The sequence below is a fragment of the Furipterus horrens genome, unplaced genomic scaffold (genome assembly GCF_987537825.1).
Source record: "Furipterus horrens unplaced genomic scaffold, mFurHor1.1.pri manual_scaffold_2, whole genome shotgun sequence".
Classification (NCBI taxonomy): Eukaryota; Metazoa; Chordata; class Mammalia; order Chiroptera; family Furipteridae; genus Furipterus; species Furipterus horrens.
The window spans coordinates 89,606,932-89,627,416 of NW_028327172.1; the positions used below are offsets into that span (position 1 = coordinate 89,606,932).

A 20,485-nucleotide genomic window follows, 5' to 3' on the forward strand; every position below is an offset into this window, starting at 1 on the left:
CAGAAGCATAAGGGATTCGAGGGAAGACGTAGCAGAGTACCTAGCTGAGGCCAGACGGGATTAAAGGTGTCAAAGCTAACTCTATTAGAGCCGGCAAAACTAATTCAGAGTCCTGGTATTTTAGGAAGTGGCTCAGAGGCCCGGCCTCAGTCTCTCCGACTCTCCCACACACTGCCGGGCTGGTCTCCTCTCCCTGAAGGTGGACCTGAAACTCCAACACACCGACTTCTGGGCCAGCCTCCATGGCCAGGTCCCGGGACTGCTGGACTGGGACATGGGGAACGAGTGCTTTCTGCCCTTCACGACCACGCACCTGCCCTTAGCAGAGCAGAACCGTGAGTAACTGCGATGGCGGGGAGGGGTGGGGGAGGTTTGGGTGTGTTGGGTGGCCCGGGTGGGGGCTCCTGGGAGCAGGAGCAGGGCTAGCGCGCTTCCCAGCTTTCGACCTCCTCCTCTTCCTGGGCGAGACTGGGCAATGGAGCAGAGTTTTGGGGCCGGCGCCCCTCACCCACCCTCAGTCCTGGAGCAGCGACCCTCCCTCCTAGACTGAAAGCCCACGGAGGGCAGCAGTGCTCTTGCCTGGCAGGGCACTTTCAGCTCCACGCCACCCGCCCAGCCCCGTCCCAGTCAGTACCTTCTAGGCCTCTCCACGGCCTTTTCTCAAAGGTGCCTTTCGCCATTTGGTGCAGTACGTATTTTACTAATTTTTCTTTTTTTTAAAAAAATGTGATGATCAGTTTTGACCGTAGCTGTATCCCCACCACCTAACACATTGTTTGATGCTTAGAGGTGCTCAATATTTGCTGAAGGATGGTTGGCCATCGGGGTATTTTTTAAAAATTTATTTTCAGTTTGGACCTCAAGTGCAGAGAATTGAGGTCATCACTTCCTACCTTCTTGGTAAATTACCCCATCTGTTCAGGCAAAGTGCTTGGATTAATTGATTTTCCTCCTTCAGTCACCACCCCCACTTCTATCACCTTCCACACTCCCATGTATTTACCATGAGCAAGTTAATGTTTTTAGATATGTGTTCATTGAGAACTGTTTAGCATTATTTTGTGTTTATAGGTGACCTTAATTTATATAATACTAATTTTTCCCTTATTCACATTGTGGTGTTTTTTGTTTTTTTTTTCCTGTGAGGACTCTTTTTTTTCCCCCTGTGGTTTGCAGATCTTGCTGTGTCCTCATATGGCAGAGAGAAAGAGATCACATTGTTTTTGAGAGCTATTGGGATTGCTAAATGTAGATCTGGTTCATCATTTCTGACTGTTGTATGCTAACTCTTGCACTAACTCTTTAATGAAGACCTAGAATGCTTCAACTCTGCCACCATAGTAATGCTGATGAATATTCTTATACCTTCACTGATTCGAGAAATATTTATTGAGCACCTACAGTTTTGTAGGCACTGTTCTAGACACTTATGATACATAATGAAAAAACAACAACAGACAAGTTGTCATGGAGCTTACATTCCACTGGGGACAGATATATAGTCCACATAAAAAATTATGTACTAACTAGTATGCTATTATGTGATAACTGAGATGGGGGGGAAGGACATAGTAAGGAGGGCTTAGGAATGGGGTAGGGAGCAGGGAAGGTGGTGGTAGCTACAGTTTTAAATAGGGTCATCAGGTTGGGCTTCATTGGGAACATAATATTTGAGCAGTGAGTTTAAGGAAATAAGATAGTGAACCAAGAGAATAATATTTAGAGGGAAAGTTTCCCAGGCAGCAGAAATAGTCAGTGCAAAAGCCCTAAGGAAGGAATATTGTTACAGAAACAGGGGAGTCCAAAAGTCCCCCGAGTTTGCGGCTGGGGGATGGGGAGAAGGAAGCAGCTTTCAGAATGCCTCCACATGCCTGAGGCTGGTGGCTAGTGTCTTTCTTATGCAAAGTGGCTTGGATGCTTCCAAGGCCTCAGGTAGATGGGAGGGGTCTTGAACCAGGGGATGGTATGGAAAAAGCAGGCAGAGCCTACGTAAGGTTCTGTGAATGGTCCAAACTGTTTGCAACACCCACTGCGTCAGAGGACGCAGTTAGGGATATATAAGCAGCTGCGGACATTTTAGCTCTCTCTCATTCTTGTGTGCTTCCCTCCATGTGACTTGGAGAAGGGGTCTCCAGGCTGTTTTAAGAGGCTCTCACCATGCGGTTTTGAGAAGGAGAGGAGATCCATGCGGTTTGCAGGAAGAAGGCAGTTTACAAGGAGGCTGAGAATCCAGGCGGTTCTGCATTGAGAGCTGGAGGGCACCACAGCACAGAAAGGACCTCCGCAATCAGAACTGAGTGATGGGCAGCTGCTGGTAAAGCTGAACTGTGTTTGGAAAGTAGGGAAACGGTGTTTCTGACCTTCCTAAGACTGGCCAGGTTTGGTAGGGGGAAGCAAGGGTATGTGTTTATGGGTGTTTTAAAGAACATGAGACTTAACAGCAGAAATCCGCACATAATCTAAATCTATATAACTGTTAAATAAACAATTCTTTTTCTTTTCACTAAACTCTGGTATTGAGAGTGATAATTCTGGCGGCGGGCAATCGGGCCCCTAACTAAAGAGCCCGTGGGTTTGTTTTCAATTGGAGCAGCCCAGGGGGTCTGTAACAATTTGGCGACCCTTGGGAGACACCCTCTGAGGGCGCCGGCCGCGGCCGCCTAAGTACGCCTGAAAAGTGAAAAGAAAACAGAACTGGGAAGGGATCGGAGAAGTAGAATTGTTTGAATAAAAAATTTATTTCTGAGCATTTCTGAAATAATGGAATCGTGGATGCTGGATTTGTTTGCCCGATTAAGAGTACTCCTGGGAATAATAGAATTATGGATGCCTAAGTGGTATATATGCTTTCTGGTCCTTGGGATTTTTCTGGTTATAGCCATTGTCATGTATGTCTGGGTTAATAAAAGCAGTTCTGGGCAAGCCCCTGAGGGCAGCCCGCTGGGGAGAATTTTGGAAAGTTGGGATTTATACTGTTGTTATCCTATGACTAAGAAAACATTAATTTATTATTGTAATACTGTTTGGCCTGAGTACGTTCTGGATGGTAAGGAGAGGTGGCCTGCGAATGGTTCCCTGAATTACCGTGTCATTAAGCAATTGAAAAGGTACTGCCAGCAATCGGGAAATTGGGAAGAGATCTCTTATGCGAATGCATTTGTAGAGTTGTATAATAAGGCCTTAGCAGAAATGGAAGGCCGAGTAATGGTGCAGAGGAAAAAAGAGGTCTCAAAGCCTTTTCCTGAGAGTCAAACGCCGGAAGAAATGGAAAATGAGGAAGTAGCCCTCTTTAACTCTCTAAATCCAGGAGACAAAGGCCCTAATCTGGCCCAAAACCAGGCACAGGTGGGGGCAGTTCAGGAGGCCGGGGCTTCCACAATGGCTCCACCCCCTCTGCAGGTGGCCCAGGCTTCCGGGGGTGGGGGTGGGTGGTTCCTGCAGTGCAGCGCCCTCTGCAGGCGGCCGCAGCTCCTGCAGTGGCAGTGGTGACTGCACAGCGCCCTCTGCAGGTGGAGGCTGCTTCCACCATACCACCTCCAGAGATGGAAGTGGCTTCCGCGTCGCCCGCCCCTTTGCAAACTCAAGGGTCTTCTCTCGCGCCATCCTTTCTGGTGCCGGCCTCTGAAGTGACTGCAAGGTCAATGACTCCACCCTTACAGGAGGAGGAGAGGGTCTCCCCCGCCAGAACCCGCCAAGGAACTCAGTGTAGTCAGGGGGCCTCCCAATTCGGAGCAAGCCAATTCCCTCTACAGCAGTACCCAATAGGTGGAATAAATCAGCAAGGCCAGCCCTCTGGCTACTACTGGGCCCATACTCCGTTTCCCACTTCAGACTTGCTAAATTGGAAAAATTCTAACCCCTCATATAGGGAAGATCCTCAGAAAGTGGCAGAGCTTGTTGCCTCCATTTTTGCCACCCATAACCCAATCTGGGCAGATGTGCAGGCTCTCCTAAATATTCTGCTAACTGGGGATGAGAAGCGGCTGGTTACAAGTAAGGCTAATGAAGAGGCTCGGCGTCTCCACAGAGAGGATCCCTGACCCAACTGTGGCAATTCCTTGGACAGAGCCTAACTGGGACCCAAATGGTGGGGGGCTAGTCCCTTTGAAGCACTACAGGAAGTGTATATTGGAAGGACTTAGAAAGGGAGTACCCAAGCCAAAAAGCCTAAATTTGGTCCAGGCTATTCAGCAAAAACCAGATGAGGATCCTTCTGAGTTTTAAGAGAGGATCTATCAAGCCTATAGGAAGTACACTGATTTGATCCACAGGCACAAGAGAACTTAAGAATGGTAAACATGACATTTATTGGGCAGAGTGCCCCAGATATCAGAAGGAAACTCCAGCATATAGATGGAGTATTAGGAATGAGCCCCTCTCAGTTAGTGGACATAGCATTTAAAGTTTACAATGCAAGAGGGGTAGGGAAAAGAAGACAGGACTTAATGTTCTTTAAGACAAGCTGGAAAGGCCAAAGGAAGAGACAGGACCCTAAAGAGAAGGAAAAAGAGCCACTGGGCAAGGATCAATGTGCCTATTGCAGAAAGAAGGGCCTTTGGAAGAATGAGTGTCCAGATCTTAAGAAGGGAAGTAGAAATGAGAACCCTTGCCAAGCAATGTTGGAAAGGAGAAAGAAGGACAAAGATGAATGAGGAGGCCCAGGGGCTCCATTGGACATCTCCCGACATATTACTATTTCCCCACGGGAGCCCCGGGTAAAGTTGAAAGTGGGGAATAAGCAAGTTGACTTTCTCGTAGATATGGGAGCAACGTATTCAGTATTGAATACAAAATTAGCTAAGAAAGGTCCGGATGAAGTAACAGTTACTGGAGTGACTGGCCAGTTACAAAAACAAACATTTCTGCAACCCTTGGAATGCCAACTTGGGGATCAAAAATTAATACATAGTTTTCTCTATATGCCGGATTGTCCCATTCCATTACTGGGCCGAGATTTACTTTGTAAATTGCATGCACAAATAACTTTTTCTCCTGAGAAACAGCAGCTATGTGTAGAAGTCCCACTGGAGCACACTTTTCGACTACAGGCAGTTTTGACCTATCCAGAAGGTCCCAGAGGTGAACCATTCCCACCTGAGATCCATGAGCAGGTTAACAGAACTGTTTGGGCTGATGGAACCCCAGGTAAAGTGGTTAATGTGCAACCTATAAAAATTAATCTAAAAGAAGGGGCATAGGTCCCACGAAAGAAGGAGGCATTAGAAGGAATTCAGCCAGTGTTGCAAAAGTTTTTAAAATCAGGACTAATTTGGCCATGCCAGTCACCCTACAACACCCCCCTTTTACCAGTTAAGAAGCCACCTTCTGATGAGTATCAGTTTGTACAGGATCTGAGAGCCATTAATGACATTGTACAGGATATCCATCCTACAGTGCCTAATCCTTACACCCTGTTGACCATGGTGCCTGGGGACAGCAAATGGTTTTCAGTCCTAGACTTGAAGGATGCCTTCTTCTGAATCCCTAGATGAAGAGGCTCAGCAACTATTTGCCTTTGAATGGCAAAATCCAGAAAATAAGGCCACACTCCAATACTGCTGGACTGTACTGCCACAAGAATTTAAAAACTCCCCAACTATATTCGGGGAAGTGTTGACAAAGGACCTAAGGGATGTTCAATTGAAGTCGGGAGTCCTTTTGCAATATGTAGATGACCTATTAATAACCAGCAGCAGCTATGAGGACTGTTTGCACAATATCATTACAGTCCTAAACCATTTGGCAGAAAAAGGATACAAGGTGTCACCTCACAAGGCCCAGATTTGCAGACAGGAGGTTTCATACCTGGGATTTCAACTGAAGCAGGGTACCAGAAGCCTAATGGCAGATAGAAAGCAAGCCATCGCTATGCTAAAAGTCCCAGAAAACCGAAGGCAGCTTCGTGGGTTCTTAGGAATCACAGGGTTTTGTCGGATTTGGATTCCAAACTTTGGACTCATAGCGAAACCACTGTATAATTCCTTGAAGGGACTGGACTCTGAACCCCTCGAATGGACAGGGGATTGTCAGGTAGCATTTGATACCTTGAAGGAAAAGCTGGTTTTGTCTCCTGCACTAGGATTGCCTAACTTACAGAAGCCTTTCAAGTTGTATGTTCATGAAAGTCAGGGAATTGGACTAGGGGTACTAACTCAGACTCTGGGAAGTATACCCCAACGCATAGCTTATCTCTCAAAGAAGTTGGATCATACAACAAAGGGATGGCCACCATGCCTCCAAGCAGTAGCAGCTACTTGTGACATGCTACAGGAAGCTGAGAAATTTACTTTGGGAAAGCCCACTACAGTGCTGGTACCACACCAGGTCCTAACTCTGTCGGAACAAAAAGGAGGGTACTGGCTGATGGCAGGGCGCATGGGGAAATATCAGGCCATTCTGCTGGATAATCCTTATGTCACCTTACAAGTTACCACAACCCTGAACCCAGCCGCTCTACTTCCAGATGTAGAGGAGGACTCAGCCCTTCAGCATAATTGCTTAGAAGTTATTGAGCAAGTTTATTCCAGCAGGCCAGATCTCCTGGACCAACCACTAGAAGCACCAGACTTGGAGCTGTATACAGATGGGAGCAGCTTCACAGACAATGGCCAGCGACAATCTGGGTATGCAGTAGTCACCACCGATAAGGTAATCGAAGCCCAAGCCCTTGCACCAGGAACCTCAGCACAAAAGGCTGAACTAGTAGCCCTCACAAGAGCTTTAATGCTGTCCCAAGGAAAGAAGGCTAACACATACACAGACTCCAGATATGCCTTCATGGTCATTCATACCCATGGAGCAATATGGAAGGAAAGGGAACTTTTAACCTCAGGTAACAAGGATGTTAAGCATGCAGAAGAAATCTTGCAGTTGCCAGAGGCAGTGAATCTACCAGACCAGGTCGCCATAATGCACTGCCCAGGACACCAGAGAGATGGATCCCAAATGAGCCAGGGAAACCAAGCTGCTGATAAAGCAGCCAGGCAGGCAGCCAGAGAGCCATCACGCCTAGGGGCTTTAGTTCCCCATCTAGACTTGTCAGAGTTTAAACCTCACCACACAGAACGGGATGAGGAATGGGCCCGCGAATGGGGATTCACTAACATGGACCCCAATTCTGTGTGGAAGGTCAACAACCATGGTATGATTTTACTCCCTGAAGCTCTAGTGTATCCTGTCCTTAAACACTTACATGAAGGGAACCATTATGGAAGGGATGCTTTAATGAACTTCATTAGACCCTATTTAAATGGCCCATATTTACAAAGGACTGTTCAGAGGATCACACACGCCTGTCAGATATGTGCCAAGAACAATCCTAAGACAGAGCGTGTCCCAATGGAAAAGGGCATACAGTATAAAGGAAAGTGCCCATTTGAGGACTGGCAGGTGGGCTTCACACAAATGCCTAAAACCAGGGGGAATTTCAAATTTCTGTTAGTTTTTGTAAATACCTTCTCTGGATGGGTAGAGGCATACCCAACTAGAACTGAAAAGGCAACTAAAGTAGCAAGATTGTTACTTAAAGAAATAATTCCTAGGTTTGGACTTCCTCGCAGCATTCAAAGTGACAATGGACCATCATTCACTTTGGAAATCTCCCAGAAAGTTGTACAGGCATTACAAATACAGTGGAAATTACATGCATCTTGGAGACCTCAATCTACAGGGAAGACTGAAAAAATGAATCATACAATAAAGAAAACTCTGGCAAAAATATGTCAAGAAACACATTTACAATGGGACCAGGTGCTTTCCATTGCTCTGCTCTGAATTAGGGTGGCACCCAGAAGTGGGCTTAAATTGAGCCCTTTTGAAATAGTTTATGGGAGACCCCTCCAAATCTCTGGTTTAGGAACACCCCCTCTGGATTTGGAACACGAGGCAAGAATTAAGCAATATGTATAACATTTAGGGCAAACACTGGCCACTTGCACAAGTTTGCTCATTGCAGATCAGTATATCCATCCGATGAACCCTTGCACCCATTTGGACGTGGGGACAGAGTCTTACTGAAGACCTGGAAGACTCAAGGTCCCTAACAGCAGCTGACTGAACAATGGACTGGTCCCTATGATGTTTTGTTAACAACAACATTCTTCGCTGAAGCTGGTAGGAATCAAGCCCTGGATACACCACACACGGGTAAAATGTGCACCGCCTGAGGGGGACACAGACCCTGCTGCTGTGACTGGCACTGAAAGGGAAAGCTGGACCTGCACTCCGGAAGAAGATTTGAAATTACTCTTTCGAAAAAGGACAGTGAACCGCAACACAGAATAAAAATGTTTCTTTTGCTTTAGGCATGTTCTTGCAAATCTAGGGAAATTTTAGTTGCCAAATACTGAGTTTGGGTAGAGTCCTTTACAGTATGGAAAAGAACAAGAATTGGAAATGGATTATGGTTAAATCTGAATGGGTAAATATATGGAAAGTTTGTGAATGTTGCAGAAGGTCTGTAGAAAGTCATAAAAATACATAGAAAGGTTGTGAAAGTTTTTAAACCTGGGAAAAGGGAAACCTCAACTACTTGTGGTCTAACTGTATGGTTACTGTAGCTTGTATTGGCATTTAGCCTTGGGACCTATGAAAGGTCGTCTGGAATTTTCTGTGTTGGTTTGGCCCTCGCCATTGGAGACCCATGAAAGGTCTAGAATTCTCTGAGACCTAGGAAGGGTCTGGAATTCTCTGTATTGGTATTGGCCATTGAGACCTATGAAAGGTCTAGAATTCTCTGAGACCTAGGAAGGGTCTAGAATTCTCTGTATTGGTATTGGCCATTGAGACCTATGAAAGGTCTAGCATTCTCTGAAAGCTAGGAAAGGTCTGGGATTCTCTGTATTGATATTGGCCACATGCTCTGGAAGGAAAATTGAGGTTTCCCAGGGAAAGTTAAAAACTTCACATGTAAGAAAGTGAACAAAAGAAAGTATAGGCATGGAAATGCAATTTCAGGGAATATTAGAAGGACAAGGATTTTCCTTCACAGTGTATATTTTTCTCCCTAGCTGATCCCTCCAGAATTTGACAATTTAAAGGAGTAAGTAATGACATTAGGTTTCTTTGCATAAAACTAAAAAGACCAGTTGTTAATAAAGGTATTGTTAACCAAGACTTTGACTGGAATGACATGCCTGAAGGAGGCATGCTTAGGCTCTGTTTGTTACCAGAAAGCCCGGAGAAACTGGACTTGACTTTTGAAGCTAAGGAAAGCCCAGAAGAAAAAAGCCTGGCACCTTGGTTGGTTGTGTGGTTCGTGGCAATCTTTCCAGGGAAGGAACGAAGGTTGCTTTCCTGAAAGATGGCTAGAAGAGAACCTTAAGGCACAATGGAGAACCCAAAGGACTTGGGAAAGCAGGTGCTTAAAGACAAGGATGAATGGCAGGTGTGTGACTCAGCTCCTGTGCCCTGATGGGCAGACTAAAAGTCAACATGAGGGTTCCTACTGCAAGTTCCAGCAAAGTAGACTTAAAGATCATATGTGATCAATCACTGCTCTTGTTGTGTTTATGCAAATGAACCGGCTAAATTAAAACTGGACTTAATGTATCCCTTTACTGACAAGGAGGGTAATCTTAAGGGGAAAAATCATGACTCAAGGAAAATCACAATGCTCAGTGCAGCTAACTGTCTATAAAGTTTGTTTTGATTAAAAGTTAAATCAGGTCTGTGACATTATCAAGGATGCTTAATTTACAGGCAAGAAGAATGTCAAGTGCCTTGCAACTGGATGTCTTCCCAATAAGACAGTCTCTCAGATTAAGAGACTGGTTTGTGAATTGTGTTGTGTGAATTAACATGTGTGTTCTTTCTGTTTTCATAGGGCATAAGCCTATGATCTCTACCTGAATGATTACCTGTACATATAGGCCTCACTTAAGAAACCCATCTGCATTGCTACCTCCTGAGACTCAATGGTTTGGCTGAACTAAGTGGTTGAGTTGGTGAAGTATGAGGTGGTCTATGGGCTTCACTTTAAAACTGGTTTCTCTTTTCTGTCCTAATGGCTTGGACAGAAAGGGTCCAGAGGTCTGAGAGGGGGGAAATCTTAAAGTATACCCCTCAGCCCAAGCTAAGTAAAGTGGGCAAAAGGGCTTTGGACAGGTGTGACACACCCTGCACCCCTTTCTCCAAAGAAGCCGTTTCTTTTCCTAATTGTGAGACATTAAAAAATTAATCCTTGCCTTTTATATATAGTGGTTGTGGGTTGAATTGTTTTGTTTTGTTTTTTTAACCCTGTTGCCAAATCTGTTGCCCTCAGAATATGACAAGAATGCCAACTTGTCCAACAGTGCCAGCACTTGGAAACCGAGCATGCCACTACCCAGGGACAGCCAACTGACCTGGAGTCAGCAAGATCCTTCCCCATATGGGAAGGTCACCCTCCCCTCCACCCCCACTCTTATTAGGGATTTCTAGACCCAAGGGTAGGTAGGACGACGACCATGTCCAGCAGGAAGCAGTTAGAGGAGCATGAGACCTTCGCCCATTGTCCTTCATAAGATTATAAAGGGTCTAAGTCTGAGAGGGGGGAAACTGTTACAGAAACAGGGGAGTCCAAAAATCCCCAGAGTTTGCAGCTGGGGGATGGGGAGAAGGAAGCAGCTTTCAGAATGCCTCCACATGCCTGAGGCTGGTGGCTAGTGTCTTTCTTATGCAAAATGGCTTGGATGCTTCCAAGGCCTCAGGTAGATGGGAGGGGTCTTGAACCAGGGGATGGTATGGAAAAAGCAGGCAGAGCCTACGTAAGGTTCTGTGAATGGTCCAAACTGTTTGCAACACCCACTGCGTCAGAGGACGCAGTCAGGGATATATAAGCAGCTGCAGACATTTTAGCTCTCTCTCATTCTTGTGTGCTCCCTCCATGTGGCTTGGAGAAGGGGTCTCCAGGCTGCTTTAAGAGGCTCTCACCATGCGGTTTTGAGAAGGAGAGGAGATCCATGCAGTTTGCAGGAAGAAGGCAGTTTACAAGGAGGCTGAGAATCCAGGCGGTTCTGCATTGAGAGCTGGAGGGCACCACAGCACAGAAAGGACCTCCGCAATCAGAACTGAGTGATGGGCAGCTGCTGGTAAAGCTGAACTGTGTTTGGAAAGTAGGGAAATGGTGTTTCTGACCTTCCTAAGACTGGCCAGGTTTGGTAGGGGGAGGCAAGGGTATGTGTTTATGGGTGTTTTAAAGAACATGAGACTTAACAGCAGAAATCTGCACATAATCTAAATCTATAAAACTGTTAAATAAACAATTCTTTTTCTTTTCACTAAACTCTGGTATTGAGAGTGATAATTCTGGCGGCGGGCAATCGGGCCCCTAACTAAAGAGCCCGTGGGTTTGTTTTCAATTGGAGCAGCCCAGGGGGTCTGTAACTATATGGCTGGAGAGTTTGAAGAACAGTCAGGAGGCCAGGGAGGCTGGATGAAGGTCAACAAAGAGTTCACAGAATGTGGAGCAGAGATCTGGAACAGCTGTCTTCCACTTAAAGGCTGATGGGGTTGACTTTGAGTAAGATGTGGCATGGTTGAAAGGTTTTGAACAGAGGAGAGACATAGTCATTAGATTCATGAGTATGTAACCTGTATAGTTGTATAGGGTGGTTATACTTAATGCTGTGCTATCGCTGTCTTACAATTTTTAACCATTATTGAACAAGGAGCTTCACATTTTCATTTTGCATTGGGCCTTGCAAATTATGTAGCTGATCTTGCATGATCTGTATTCTGAAAAGATCACTGTGGCTGTTGTGTTGAGGGTACACTGTAGATATAAAGGAACTAGGAGCCTAGAAGCCAGGAGGCTAGTTAGAAGGCTACTATAGTAATTCAGACCAGAGATGATGCTAGACTGCACTACCAGGGTGGTAGCAGAGGATGTGGTGGGAAGGTAGAACCAGCTAGATTTGCTGATAGATTGGATGTATTGTATGAGAAAGAGAGATTAGAGAATGACTCCTCCGAGGTTTTTGGCTAATTAAGTGGAAGGATGAAGTTGCCTTCTACTGAGAGAAGCTTCTGGTAGGACAGTTATAGGGAACAAAATCAGGAATTTTGTTCTGGACATGCTGAGTTAAAATACTTCTTAGATATCCAAGTAGAAATGTTAAGTAAGCAAGTAAGTATGTAAGTCTGGAATTATGGAGATGTAGACTGCAAATATAAATTTTGAGTCTTTGCTATAGAGGTGGCATTTAAGGAATGAGAATAGAGAAGAGAGAAAAGGAACAAAGATGAGCCCTGGGGGCATTCCATTGTGAAGAAATTGGATAGAAGAGAGATAACCAGCAAAAATTGAGGAGATGACCACTGAGAATCAAAACTGAGATTGTGGAAAACAAGCAAAGAAAGTGTTTCCAGGAAGGAGTGGTTAGATGAGAGGAATGCTGCTGAGAGATCTGTTAAGAGGTGGGCTGACAACTGAATTTAACAAAACAGCCTTGTTGATATGGTTTTGATGGAGTGGTGGAGAAAGCCTGATTGGCATGGGTTTAAGAGTAGAAGGAGGGGAAGAAAAGACAGGCCATTCTTTCAAGGAGTTCTGCCTCAAAGGAAAACAGAAATGTGCATAGTCACGTGGCACAGAAAGTGGGGCAAAAGAAGTTTTTGTTTTTAATATGAGAATTAGCAGCATATTTGAATGCTGGTGGGAATGATCCAATAAAGATCCCCACCATCACCACCACACACACACACATACAAAATTAACAGAAAAGAGGAGAGGATTGTTGGGACATTGTCCTTGAGAAGGCATGAGGGTATCTGCCAGGGAGGAAGGGAGGGAGGGAGTGTGACAGACAGAGGCACTATCCTTTGATCCCACTGAAATCACCAATCTTTTGGTCCTGTCACCCTTTTACTGCTCTCAGTCACTGGATGTCCTCTCTTCAACCTGAAATCCCATGGTCAAACATGCTTGCACTCTTGCATACAGTACACCCTTCAATTCCTTTGGCTCTAAAAGGCTTTGAGGAACTTGCTAGTCCGAACACCAACCCCGATTAAATCCAACTCTACCAAACAAGTGCCCTCAAACCATAGATCAATGGATTTGGTGATATCAGTGGTATTAAAGGATAGTTGAGAGTGAGGGGGAGGTAGCTGGAAATATAGGAGGTGATGTGTTTATATGTGGTACAAAAATGAGGTTATGGAGAGATTGCAGTTACTGGGTCAGGTTACGACAGTGAGACAGGCTGTCTAAAGTAAAATGGAAGGCAAAATCTTTGGAGGAGAAGAGTTCAAGAAGACAAGTTATTTGGAGAATTGTCTATGTACTGAAATAGCCAAGACTTAAGACAGGAGAAGTGTTAGTGACAGTGAGCAGGAGCTAAACTCCTCTAAATCAGAAGGAGTGACTGAGAATTTGGTAGATGAGAGCAACAATGCAGATTAGCATATACATTCCTATATTAACTTGAATATACATACCCAGGAGTCGTCGGCAGCTGTCCGTCTCGAGAGACGATGGTGTAGCTTCTTAAGAGTCTATCTGCACCGCCGAGAATGGCTGTGCAGTCCGACTCGGGAGTGACACGGTATCTGTCTCCTCCCGTGTTGAATCGACATCTTGCGATGACGCTGGAGTGTCCTCTCCAGTGAAGCTGAAGCTACAGAGCCTGGGCAGGGTGATATGGAGGGTCTGCTGTTGCCCATGCAGCAGACCCCCCCCTCTCTTCCCAGCTGAAGGGTCCAAGGGAAAGACGGAGTCAATACAGCTTGGCTTCAGGTGCGCTGCAGGAGTTGCCGGTGTTGACTACAACGTCAAACCGCCTTAGGGACTCTGGCTCCGGATTTTCTGTCGGGGTTTACTCCCTTAGCCTTTCCCCTGAAGAGGTATGCCGCAAGGCAGCGGAGGTTTTTTGGAGTCAGAGTTTTCCTTCTCTGATGTGCCCTGACTGGAAGATCGAACCAGCGACACTTAGCTCGCAGGCCGATGCTCAATCCACTGAGCCAAACCAGCCAGGGCTCATACCCAGGAGTAGACAGTAAATTATAGTCCTGTCTGATTATTTTTCACAGTGGCAGCACCAGTTGATGTCAGATCTTCAGTGTAATAAATAATTCTAGAGAGAAGGGGGGTAAGAAGGGGAAGGCTCTAGTCAAGGAACATGTATAAATGACACATGGACAACGGGGTGGGTGGGGTGGGGGGAAGCAATGGGGAAAGAAATGGGACAACTGTAATAAGAAAACAATAAATTTTTTTTAGTGGGAAAAAAAGAAAATTCTATTTCTGCTCTGACTGATATGGCTTAGTTGGTTGGGCAGTGTTCTACAAAGCAAAGGGTCCCCTGTTCAGATTCCTGGTGGTTGGGGGATGGGGTTTGGTCCTCAACTGGGGCACCTGTGAGAAGCAGCCGCTATTTCTCTCCCTCTCTTACTCCTGCCCTTCCCCTCTCTCCCTTAAAAAATCTTTTTTTCTGCATCTTTGCCAACATTTGGTATTATCTGTTTTTATAGTTCTTGTCAGTTTGATGTAAAGTGTTTTATCTTACTGTGTTCTTATTGTAAGGTTGTGCATGTTGTTATTCATTCAGGTGTCCCCTTCCTTTTGAATACTGATTTGTATTCTTTGTCCATTATAGGTTTGTGTAGCCTTTTACTTATTGAATTGTATAAGCTGTCTATCTATTAGAGAACTAAGATCTTTATGAGTTAATTGTTTCTTCTGTTGAGGTTTTATTTATTTATTTATTTACTTATTTATTTATAGAGAGAAGGGAAGGGAGGACAAAAGAGAGGGAGAGAAACATCAATGTGTGCTTACCTCTAGCACTCCCCCACTGGGGACCTGGCCCACAACCCAGGCATGTGCTCTGACTGGGAAGCGAACCTATGATCCTTTGGTTCTCAGTCTGGCAATCAATCCACTGAGCCACATCAGCCAGGGCTCTGTTGAGTTTTATCAATTGATTTCTTTTCCTTGTGATTTTTACAATACAGAACCTATTATAATTATTATATCTGCATAAAACATACAGATTACTTTGAGGGTAATTGACATCTTTATAATATGTATTACTTGTCTTTATTTAGGTCTTTTATGTCCTTAAGTAGTGATTGACTCTTTTTCCCATGAAAGTCTGGTTCATTCTTTGGTGGGTTAACCCCTAGAAACTTTTATTACTTTGACTGCTATTGTGAACAGTACCTTTTTTATATTTTCCAGTTTCTTTTTTATTTTTAAAGAGGTTATTTATTTTTTAGAGAGAGAGGAAGAGAAACATTGATATGCAAGAGAAACATCGACCAGTTGCCTCACACCTGGCCTGCAACCCAGGCATGTGCCCTGACTGGGAATCAAACTGGCAACCTTTTGGTCCACAGGCTGGCACTCAACCCACTGAACCACACCAGCCAGGGCTATTTTCCAGTTTCTTAACACTGCTATAGAGGGTAACACTATTTATTAGTATGTTGCTCTTATATCCAGCAAACTTCCTGGACTCTTTATGATTCTAATAATTTATATATCAATTTTGTATGGTTTTTTATGTTAACCACATTTTTTTTGGAAATAATAGTAGTTTTGCCTTTTTCCTTACAACTTTTTATCTCTTGCTACATTTTCCTTTTTTGAATACTGTGTTGAATATTAGCACTGTAATGGGTATCCTTTTTGATTACTGAGCTCTCCAATAAGTATATCATTACTTTCCAAACAAAAACCTAGATTCATCTGTAATATGGTGACACTCATGGGGACGATGAAGAAGACACAAATATTTCCCTCTATGCTCAAGGAGCTAGCATAGTGCCAAGCAGATAGCTCTAATATATACTTGAATTCCCACTATGAATTCATTCATCCGATTTAATTGAGCTTCTCCCATGTGCCAGACAGTGAACAAGGCAGACTTGGAGATAGACTCTATTAATTACAATAACATGTGTGCTATGGGAGTGTTTGGACAAGTGGCCAGAGAAGGCCTGCTTTAGAAAGATGTTTAAACAGACATGAGGGTTGAGTAGCAATTAACCATGCAAGCAGGAAGAAGAAAGTGTTTCTGGCAAAGGAAACAGCTTGTAGGAAGGCCTAGGAGTCTAGAGTGTGGTCTGTTGGAGATGGGTAGAGAGCCTGGGAGGAATGACTCAATACTGATAATGAGCCAGGGCCTTTTAGACTATCTCAAAGAATATGTATCTTTAAATTTGGCCCAAGGGCAATGGAAATCCATCTCAGAGTTTTTACACAGCAGGCTGACAAGATTGGATCAACATTTTAGGAAGATCATTCAAATTGCATTATGATCCATTAAAAGAGGATAAACAGAGCATTTGGATTATGACTTGGACTAGGATGGTAGGATTTGGTGATTGGTTGGGTGTGGCTGTATGGGAAAGGAGTCAAGAATGACTTCCAAGTCTCTGGCCTGAAAGACTGGTGAGATGGTGATGCCACATGCTGAAACAAGGGATACAGGAGGATGAGGAGGAAGATGGAGTTTAGTTTTAGAAATGTCATTCAAAGTGCCTGTAGGTTACCCAAGCAAAAGATACCTATGGGGTGTTCTAATTAAGGGCTAGCAGAGAAGTCTAGGCTAGAGATAAAGATTTGAAAGCCCTAAGTTTATAGATGGTGACTGAAGCCATAGGCATTCATCATATTGTTCAGGAACAGTATATATAGTGTGAGAAAAGAAGAATGCAGAGGTGAATGAGAAGGTCAGAGATGTAGGGAGAAAACTAGTGCAATATGGTGTCATTGCTCCCCAGGCAGGGCCCACAGCCCTATCCCAGAGAAGCTTCACCACCCAGGATGGTGGGACCACAGTGGTAATCCTAGTACGTTTTGCCTCATCTGTCTTTCTTTTTGCCAGTTGCCAGATATAAACTCCGTATAGTTGAGTCACCAAAACTACCTGTGGAAAAAAAACCCAACCCTGATAAAGATGGTGAGTAGTGGGGAGTGAGTTCTCTGACATGGATGGTCTTGTGGCCTGGGCTGGACACCCAAAGTCCAGTGAGCTATGGAACACGATCTTTTTCCTCTGCACAGGTCCAGATATTGAGCCCAACCTATGGATGTGGGTAAACCCCAACATCGTGTTTCCCCCTGGAAAGCTGGAGGTCCCAGAACCTAGTAAGGGGAAGGATCTGACAAGCACACTCCCTTCCCCTCAGCCAGCCCCCAAAGAGGAAGACTTTGCTAACTGCTCAGAGGCCAAAGTGGTAGAGTCGCTGCCACTCTCCTCCTGTGAACAGTCTTTCCCTTGGAAGCAGTTTGCTTCTTCCCCCAGCAACTGGGAGGTAGGGATTTCTGGGGTTGTAAGCAGGGTGGGCATAGGGATGGTGCATCAGAGAGTTCAGTTTGTTCGGTTTTTTTAAGGGATAACAAAGGGTTAACGGGTTCAGAAACTAGTTGTGCCCTTGGGTTGGGGAGCAGTCCATATGGCGGCCCTAGACCACTGCCCCGTCCTGCCATTGCACCCCTGGAGTAGAGGCCGTGGGGTCAGGACCAGTTCCTACTCTGTGCTCCTCCAGCTCACGGAAGAGGAGGAGGCTAAGGACCAGGGTGCCAGCTCCTCTGCGGCTCTCCCAGCCCCACACAGAAGGGCCCCCCTGCAGAGCCGGAGGCTGCAGCAAGGCAGCAGCGAGCAGCGGAGGCTCTGGCCCCGCCCCCCTCTCAATTACTTCCACCTGATTGCACTGGCATTAAGAAACAGTTCCCCCTGTGGCCTCAACGTGCAACAGATCTACAGTTTCACTCGGTATGTGCCAGGACCCTATGGGAAGGGGGAAGGGTGGGGGTCAGGGTCCCTGTTCTGAAACCTTCCAGTCTGCCCGAAACCTTCCAGTCTGCCCCAAGCCTTGGCTGCTGCCTCAGTTTTACTATTTGGATCGGAGAGGATAAGTGTATTCCCAGTTCTCCTTTCCCAGGCATTGGTTCTGGATTGTCACTGAATGTGTGTCCTGGCACCACATTTATAGGAGGATACCCACCTCCACTCCCATTCACATTAGAAAAGTCTGATATCTTTATATGTTAGTTCTTTAAAACATAAGTTAACCTGGATGATAAATTCTCCCACCTTCCCTTTCAAGATTATCTAGTATAAAACCTAGTTTCTCAGTTTCTCACACACTTTCCCTTTGGACTCTACCACATGGTACAGCTCCCTGTACCCCCAGGGGTACCCAGTTGTGAAGGGATTTACATTAAGCTTTGGTAGTCATGTACACATGAGTATGAGGAGTTTCTCAGACTTTTTTCCTGTATCAGAAGTCTCAGAACATTAATCCTCAGATGGTGTCCTTTCTTGACCAGGATTTCTCCTACAGGAGTTGTCTGGCCTAATTTATGCTTGGTTCCTGTTGCAAGTCAAAGTACAGAGTTCTCAGAGGGAGGGAGGATAATAAGCCTAGGAATAAGGGCAGTAAACTGGGTTTAAAAGATGAGGGTTTATACAAGCAATGCACCAGGTGGAGGATTTGCCACGTGTTCAGTCAGCAAAAGAGCATTTTAAGCCAATTTGCCATTCTTCACCTGGAGAGAAGGGCTGTGGTTCCTGGCCCCTGGGGGAGAACATAATCAAGGATAGGGCATCTCTCAAAGAAACCATGCCTTTCCTTACCATTCCTCCCTGTCCACAGACAACATTTCCCCTTTTTCCAGACGGCTCCAGAGGGCTGGAAGAATACCATCCGTCACAATCTCTGTTTCCGAGACAGCTTTGAGAAAGTGCCAGTCAGCATGCAGGATGGGGCTAGCCCGTGGCCTCGAGCCTGCCTCTGGAAGTTGACTGAGGAGGGACACCGCCGCTTTGAGGAGGAGGCCCGAGCCTTGGCCTCCACTCAGCTGGAAAGTATCCAACAGTGCATGAGCCAGCCAGGTGTGAGGCCCTGTCACAAGGCGGGGAGGGCAAGATGCGGGGAACCTGAAGATCCTGACCTAAGGTTGAATGTGCAAGGAAGGAATCTGGGACACACCGGGAAGGGGGGTGGGGTACCTTTTGTAGGAAGGGGAGATGATGGCAGTGGTCTAAGACCCTGGGATAATGCCTGTCTAAGGTAGGACCCAACACACAAGCATGGGACTTGAGGTACAGGGAGCTGATGGAGAAACAACTAAGATGCAATTGGTCCTATTCACAGTCTAGCAGCCTAGGGAAATGGTGACCACACAATGTCAGAAGCATGGTATGAGAGCTTACATGCAAAAAGGGCGTTTTCTTTTCCTGGACACCAGCTGGCATGTGGGCCTTAAGAGGGAAGCACATGATCTGCTGTGCAAGGGCATTCCCAGCTTAGGGAACAACAACTGCAAAGGGCAGATAGATTCCTTTGACTCTCTTTTCTTACAGATGTGATGCCCTTCCTCTTTGACCTTTAAGTCCAAGAAGTGAGAGTCAGCCCATGCCTTATTAAAGCTACCTGCAGCAGCCTGTGTGCGTGTGTGTGTGTGTGTGTGTGTGTGGTCTGAAAGGGTAGTGGTGGAGATCAGCTCTGAGGTTGTAAATGGGATGCCCTCAGAGCTGACAGACGCTCCTGACAGATGCTCCAGAGGCAATGGGGCAGCAAAGGAATTCCATACTCTTCTTTCCTCAAAGGAAGAAAATACTCAACTCTCCTTTGGATCCTGGAGCAAGTCCCACTTTTCTGCTTTATGAGGATAGTCTTGGGAGATGCTAGCTTGTAGCCGCCAACCCTGCAAAAGGCCCAAAGAAGCAGCACTCAGTAGCCTTCATTTCCTCTCCACTTGTTTACGCCTTAATCCTTTGCAGTCTTTCTCACCGGAAATCTGACTGCCACCTCTTTGGTCTCTGAAACATGGTATTCCTGAAAAGCATGATCCATGGTCTACCAGACCAAAATCTCTACCTTTGAAGAAAGACCCCTGTTTGTTTGCTTGATTTGCACATTTTGGTAACATACAAAATCCCACCCTAGTCACCTCTCCTGCACTATAGCATGTACATTCATTCCATGCAACAGAAATGTAGCAGTGCTAGGCCAGGGGCTCTCCCTGACCCTAGAGGGCACTCTTGTTACCCAAAGGATCTGGAGATATTCTGGGCATTAAAGTCAGGCCCAGAAATGTCAGCTGACCTCAGTGCAGGAGAGAGTTTCTCACCCTGGAGAATTGATCCTCATACCTCAGGTCATTTATAATGACCTGAGCCGAGAATCTAACTTAGCAGAAAGTATTTGTTGCATGACTCTCTTTTTTTCTTTTCTTTTTTAAAGATTTTTATTTATTGTTAGAGAGAGGGGAAGGAAGGGAGAGAGGGAGAGAAACATCAATTGGTTGCCTCTTGCATGCCCCCAACTAGGAACCTGGCCCGCAACCGAGGCATGTGCCCTGACTGGGAAATGAACCAGTGACCTTTCTATTTGCAGGCCAGTGCTCAATCCACTGAGCCACACCAGCCAGGGCTGGTTTGGAATTTTACCAAGAGTTGTCTGCTATTTTGAAAAAATCACTTTGCTGATAGCAAAGCTGCTCTGGCATTTAAGTCACCAGTACCACATGTCTATATCATTCTGTGTATTT

General features: G+C 45.5%; 1 protein-coding gene across 1 annotated transcript; it reads left to right on the forward strand.

The window, feature by feature from the left end:
- Positions 1–150: 150 nt before the first annotated feature.
- FOXR1 (forkhead box R1) lies at positions 151–19,366 on the forward strand. The gene is made up of 6 exons (XM_090267899.1): positions 151–335; positions 16,812–16,886; positions 16,991–17,241; positions 17,476–17,702; positions 18,586–18,824; positions 19,296–19,366. The coding sequence occupies exons 1-6, from the start codon at positions 275–277 to the stop codon at positions 19,322–19,324; spliced, it is 882 nt and encodes a 293-aa protein (XP_090124025.1). The 5' UTR covers positions 151–274; the 3' UTR covers positions 19,325–19,366.
- Positions 19,367–20,485: the final 1,119 nt, after the last annotated feature.

Excerpts from the sequence above, each read along its gene's own strand:
- FOXR1 (XM_090267899.1), top strand. The coding sequence starts at position 275 with ATGGGGAACGAGTGCTTTCTGCCCTTCACGACCACGCACCTGCCCTTA. Across the intron at positions 336-16,811 it reads GCCCTTAGCAGAGCAGAACC|TTGCCAGATATAAACTCCGT; the intron begins GTGAGTAACTGC and ends TCTTTTTGCCAG. Across the intron at positions 18,825-19,295 it reads ACAGTGCATGAGCCAGCCAG|ATGTGATGCCCTTCCTCTTT; the intron begins GTGTGAGGCCCT and ends CTTTTCTTACAG.